Consider the following 6,580-nt stretch of genomic DNA (forward strand, 5'->3'; position numbering starts at 1 on the left):
TTCAAAATAACTTATTAAATTTTTCTAGACAAAAATAGCTCTCACTTTTAGAACTTTTATCATGTATTATTCAAACACTTATAAGTTTCGGGAAAAAAATACGGTGTTCCCATTCTATTTCTAACACGCGTCATAATGATCATACTTTAACCAAAGTTAATACGATTAAAGTAAAATAAATATGCTACGTGTCAAATATCGAGTGGAAGACGTATAAATAAATATGAAAAATGGGCCGTCATATTTTGTAACTTAACCTTTGTTATTTTGTCTTTTCCAACAAAAAACTTACTTATGGTTTCAAATCCACCTTTGTTTTGTCATACATTGGTAACAAGAAATGTATGTCTTTTGTTTTCTATTAACTAATTGCATTATTTTAAGTAATTTTTTTGTGGTTTCTATCATGTTCCAACGCAACTTACTATTTTATTTTGCCTTTTTAAACTTTTTTTTATTTTGTGTTTTATTCTCACAGAAAGGAAACAAAACAAAACAAAAGAAAAAGATGTGTGTTCTTATAATCTTTTTTTGCTTCTCTTTCTTCATTGCCTCTTCTGTCCAGACCGAATTGAGGTTCTTCCCTGATCATTGAATATAAAATTATGTAGTTTTTTTAATTATTATTGATGAACCTTGAATGTATTGTGAGCTTATATATGCATAGGATATCCTTGACTTTAGGACACTATCGTACCGAATATTTTTTTCGCCGTCTATGATATGAGAAGAATTTCACAGCATGGACAAAGAAGATAAATCTTGTTTGTGTCAAAGAACCAATTGAATTAAAAATTTAAGTTGATAGTTAAAGCCCAAAAATAATTCTTATTATTATCTCTGCCCGTTTGAACATTTTCTGTTTCTTCTCCTTTTTGTTGATATTACACTTCATAAATCCACCTATCCTAAATTTTACTTACCTGATGAGAAATTTAATATCATATTTTTGGAAATTTTTTGTAGTAATGTTTCAAGGACGACCAATAGTAGTTCTCCTACCGGGGTTCAAGTTCACGTACTAAAGGATCAACAACGAGTAATCATTACTTATCTTATATCTCTTCTTATCTTGGTTTCTAATTTTGTAAAAAAATATCACATACATCTACTCAATGAAATTACAAGGGTGTATTTTTATACTTTTCTGTATTGAAATAAAAAAAAATGAGAAATATAATGTAGTGTAAGAAGTAATATTTTTTATCATAAATATATTTTCTGGTTACTTTCTTAAATATTTTTTAATGTTTTGTATCAGGTTGTGATTGATAATGGACTTGTTGAAGTCACTTTTGCTTCTCCTGGTGGTGATGTCATTGGAATTAAGTACAACAAAATCGATAATGTACTTGAAATAAAACATGAAGAAGATGATAGAGGGTACATATTTAAACATATTTAATTTAGTACTATGTAAACGATAATGTTGATTCAATTTTTATTTTTTTAGAATTTGTTTACATATATCAATAACTAATTAGATAAATCACATTTTATATGTTTTTCTTTGAAATATAATTCTAACTACATTACACAATATTTTTTTATGTGCAGATATTGGGATGTGGTTTGGAGTACACCTGGAGGGTCTGACATATTTGACAAGTAATTTAACCCATATGACATATAAATTATTTAATTATTATTTTCATGATAGATAAATTGATTATGTCTGATGAAATTGTAATTAAATTATTCTTTCCTTAAGGGTACAAACCACTGATTTTAAAATCATAAAGGAAGATGAGCAACAGGTAGAGATTTCATTCTCCAAAAAATGGGATCCAAAGGATAAATCCGCGGTTCCTCTAAATGTAGACAAGAGGTCAGTTTTACTAAAATAATTAATGTATATTTTGTAATACTATGATTAAGGCACAAATTAATGATATTAATGAAATTTCAATTGATGCAGGTATATAGTGAGGTGTGGAAGTTCAGGTTTGTATATGTATACAATATTGGAACGTTTAAAAGGATGGCCTGATGTTGACATTGATCAAATTAGAGTTGTGTTTAAGCTCCAAAAAGAGAAGTAATTATGGAAAATCGTATTAAATTACCTAAATTAATTTGTAAATATTTAGGTATGCATTAAGATAATAAAAAAATGCAATTATGTACAGGTTTCACTTCATGGCGGTGTCAGATGATAAGCAACGGATGATGCCGATGCCGGAAGACCGTACCACCGGTCAGCCACTTGCATATCCTGAAGCTGTTCTCTTGACTAATCCAATCGATCCAAAATTCAAAGGAGAGGTAATACTATTAAAATATTAACTTCTAGCTACTTATAAAAATGGTAAAACTTAATATATGTTGTTAGAATTAGTGGTTTTTTAGTTTAATATAATAAATATATATTGTGATAATATTGCAGGTAGATGACAAGTACCAATATTCACTAGAGAACCAGCATAACCAAGTGCATGGGTGGATATCAAATGATCCACCCGTTGGCTTCTGGATGATTTCTCCCTCCCACGAATTCCATGCTGGTGGGCCCGTCAGACAAGACCTTACCTCCCATTGTGGCCCCATTTGCATGAACGTTCGTAACTTCTATATCCATTCATTCATGCGTCAAACCTATAATTTAATGTCTGGTAGCTAATTTTATCGGGGTTCCATGTGAATGAGATACATTAGTAATATAATTAAAATGCAGATGTTTACAAGCATCCATTATGTCGGGAAGGACTTTAATACATCATACCGAAATGGAGAAGCATGGAAGAAAGTTATGGGTCCTGTTTTCGTATATCTTAATTCTATTTCCCCAACGAACGATCCTCTCGCGCATTGGAACGATGCTAAAGCACAGGTATCTGTCAATACACTACACATTCGTTGTAAATAACAACAACAACAAAGCCTTAGTCCCGAAATGATTCGGGGTCGGCTAACATGAACCATATATTTTGGTTCATGTCATAAGATGTGGCTAAGTTTTACGCTTGCCGCCACAAACCTACGGCAACCCTCCTCATTCGGTATAAATATCATTATAAAAACATTATCTTACTTTTTTTTGTATATATAGATGTTAAAAGAAGAGAAAAGTTGGCCATACGATTTTATTCAATCTCCAGATTTTCCTTCCTCTAATCAAAGAGGGACTGTTATGGGTCAGCTAACAGTTGGAGATAAATATGCCAGTGAGAAGTCACCGGTGTATGCTGATTGTGCCTATGTCGGACTAGCTGCACCCGGTTTTCCTGGCTCTTGGCAATTCGAAGCTAAGGTATATAATCTTGTGAGTGATTATAATAAAATATATTCTTTGGCTTAAGCTTTTGGTGAAATTATTTACATAATTGGGTTATCAATGTTGTTTTAGGGCTACCAATTTTGGATTCGATCTGATAGTAAAGGTAATTTCGTGATTAAAAATGTTCGACCTGGGACCTATAGTTTGTACGCTTGGGTTCCTGGTGTAATTGGAGATTTCAAGCATAATTGTGATATCACCGTTACACCAGGAAATACAACAACATTAGGTTCACTTGTATATGTTCCTCCAAGAGCATTGGAATTCCTGACCGTTCTGCTGCTGAATTCTATGTGCCTGACACCAGCCCAACACTGATGAACAAACTATATACTAATCATCCAACAGACAAGTAATTGATTACGACTCGTCTACTAAAATTATTTGCCATAATAACATTGTTTAATTACTAATCCTTTTGTTGAACAGATATAGGCAGTACGGATTATGGGAAAGATATACTGATTTATATCCAAAAAATGATCTTGTTTATAATGTTGGTGTCTGTAATTACACTAAAGATTGGTTCTTCGCCCTTGTTATAAGGTATATTAATTAATTATTTCACTTGTTCATATCCTTGGATTAAACTCCATGTTAGCACATATATTACTCTTTAGTAGCATTTTTGCTTTTCGTTTCCATGTTTATGTCCATTTTTGTATGAAGGACACATTGTGAAGGTTATGTTTTAGAAATAATGTTTATTTGTCCGTTCAACATAGATTAAACTTTCTTTGGGCTGGTTCTAATTATATATATGTGTGTTGGTTCATTTCTAGGAAAAAAGGAAAAGATACATATGAACCAACGACATGGCAGATCGTATTTCCACTTCAAGTTGTTCAACAGACTGGGAATTCCACTCTTCAGTTGGCCTTAGCATCAGCTGCCATGTCTGAAATTCAAGTATATAATATTTTATTTCAAAGCCAATTAGGATTTTAAATTTCTTTTTATAATAATAAATGTAACAACGCATTGTTAGCGGTACTAACAGAAATATTGTGTTTGTTTTGTTTACTGATTAGGTTCGATTCAACAACCAGAATGCTGTAAAGCCTCTTTTTACGACGGGATTGATAGGGAAAGATAATGCAATAGCAAGACATGGAATTCATGGAATGTATTGGTTGTATAGCATAAATGTGCCGTGTAATAATCTTGTTGTAGGAAGTAATACTATCTTTCTAAGTCAAACCAGAGATAATGGCCCCTTGTACGGTGTCATGTATGACTATATTCGTCTCGAAGCCCCTACACAACCTTGACAATCTCTTCTATATGTTAATTATTATAAACATAATTTTATCGATGTAAATTGTTTATATTCTTTTTAATAGAGAAATTATACTATTGATTCTCTTCCTTTACCATATTACTTTCTAGTATGGCTATCAAAAGCTAAAGATAGGCTGGTCGTAACTTGTGCATCTGTTGAAACTAGAAGATCATAATTTGATTCTCCTTAGTCATCGATGGTTTTTTTATTACTACAAGAAATTTGATATTTTATGACGCACATAAATTGTCATGAAATAATATTATTTCGTCATGAAATAATATTTTTTCGTCATGGTATGAGCATGGTATTATATATATATCACGATTTTTTTTTCTTTTGTCATTGACAATTTACTTTTATATGACGAACAAGAACATGTGTCACTATATTGATTTGTATTAGTGACGCTTATTTTATCACTATTATTATAATATTTTGTCACATTAAACTTTATTTCGTCATGAATACTAAACATTTAAATGACACCATTCATCATTTGTCATCTAATCAAAGAGAAAAGTTGGCCATACGATTTTATTAAATCTCCAGATTTTCCTTCCTCTAATCAAAGAGGGACTGTTATGGGTCAGCTAACAGTTGGAGAAAAATATGCGAGTGAGAAGTCACCGGTGTATGCTGATTGTGCTTATGTCGGATTAGCTGCACCCAGTTTTCCTGGCTCTTCGCAATTCGAAGCTAAGGTATATAATCTTGTGAGTGATTATAATAAAATATATTCTTTAGCTTAAGCTTTTGGTGAAATTATTTACATAATTGGGTTACCAATGTTGTTTTAGGGCTACCAATTTTGGACTCGAGTTGATAGTAAAGGCAATTTCTTGATTAAAAATGTTCGACCTGGGACCTACAGTTTGTACGCTTGGGTTCCTGTTGTAATTGGAGATTTCAAGCATAACTGTGATATCACCATTACACCAGGAAAAACAACAGCATTAGGTTCACTTGTATATGTTCCTCCAAGAAATGGTCCAACTTTGTGGAGCATTGGAATTCCTGACCGTTCTGCTGCTGAATTCTATGTGCCTGACACCAGCCCAACACTGATGAACAAACTATATACTAATCATCCAACAGACAAGTAATTGATTACGTCTCGTCTACTAAAATTATTTGCCATAATAACACTGTTTAATTACTAATCCTTTTGTTGAACAGATATAGGCAGTACGGATTATGGGAAAGATATACTGATTTATATCCAAAAAATGATCTTGTTTATAATGTTGGTGTCTGTAATTACACTAAAGATTGGTTCTTCGCCCTTGTTATAAGGTATATTAATTAATTATTTCACTTGTTCATATCCTTGGATTAAACTCCATGTTAGCACATATATTACTCTTTAGTAGCATTTTTGCTTTTCGTTTCCATGTTTATGTCCATTTTTGTATGAAGGACACATTGTGAAGGTTATGTTTTAGAAATAATGTTTATTTGTCCGTTCAACATAGATTAAACTTTCTTTGGGCTGGTTCTAATTATATATATGTGTGTTGGTTCATTTCTAGGAAAAAAGGAAAAGATACATATGAACCAACGACATGGCAGATCGTATTTCCACTTCAAGTTGTTCAACAGACTGGGAATTCCACTCTTCAGTTGGCCTTAGCATCAGCTGCCATGTCTGAAATTCAAGTATATAATATTTTATTTCAAAGCCAATTAGGATTTTAAATTTCTTTTTATAATAATAAATGTAACAACGCATTGTTAGCGGTACTAACAGAAATATTGTGTTTGTTTTGTTTACTGATTAGGTTCGATTCAACAACCAGAATGCTGTAAAGCCTCTTTTTACGACGGGATTGATAGGGAAAGATAATGCAATAGCAAGACATGGAATTCATGGGATGTATTGGTTGTATAGCATAAATGTGCCTTGTAATAATCTTGTTGTAGGAAGTAATACTATCTTTCTAACTCAAACCAGAGATAATGGCCCCTTGTACGATGTCATGTATGACTATATTCGTCTCGAAGCCCCTACACAACCTTGA

The 6,580-nt window shown here is 32.2% G+C and overlaps 1 protein-coding gene across 1 annotated transcript; it reads left to right on the forward strand.

Moving 5' to 3' along the window:
- Positions 1–491: 491 nt before the first annotated feature.
- Positions 492–6,580, forward strand: LOC136219758 (rhamnogalacturonate lyase B-like). Its single transcript, XM_066007276.1, has 14 exons — positions 492–576; positions 967–1,039; positions 1,262–1,383; positions 1,558–1,608; positions 1,712–1,828; positions 1,919–2,038; positions 2,130–2,265; positions 2,387–2,557; positions 2,675–2,830; positions 3,050–3,250; positions 5,360–5,661; positions 5,739–5,855; positions 6,092–6,218; positions 6,341–6,580. The coding sequence occupies exons 1-14, from the start codon at positions 509–511 to the stop codon at positions 6,578–6,580; spliced, it is 2,001 nt and encodes a 666-aa protein (XP_065863348.1). The 5' UTR covers positions 492–508.

The sequence above is a fragment of the Euphorbia lathyris genome, chromosome 1, assembly GCF_963576675.1.
Source record: "Euphorbia lathyris chromosome 1, ddEupLath1.1, whole genome shotgun sequence".
NCBI lineage: Eukaryota > Viridiplantae > Streptophyta > Magnoliopsida > Malpighiales > Euphorbiaceae > Euphorbia > Euphorbia lathyris.

Bases quoted from the DNA above. Each gene is read 5' to 3' on its own strand.
- LOC136219758 (XM_066007276.1), top strand. From the start codon at position 509: ATGTGTGTTCTTATAATCTTTTTTTGCTTCTCTTTCTTCATTGCCTCT. The intron at 1,609-1,711 runs GTAATTTAACCC...TCTTTCCTTAAG, and splicing joins GGGTCTGACATATTTGACAA to GGTACAAACCACTGATTTTA. The intron at 2,831-3,049 runs GTATCTGTCAAT...TTGTATATATAG, and splicing joins GGAACGATGCTAAAGCACAG to ATGTTAAAAGAAGAGAAAAG.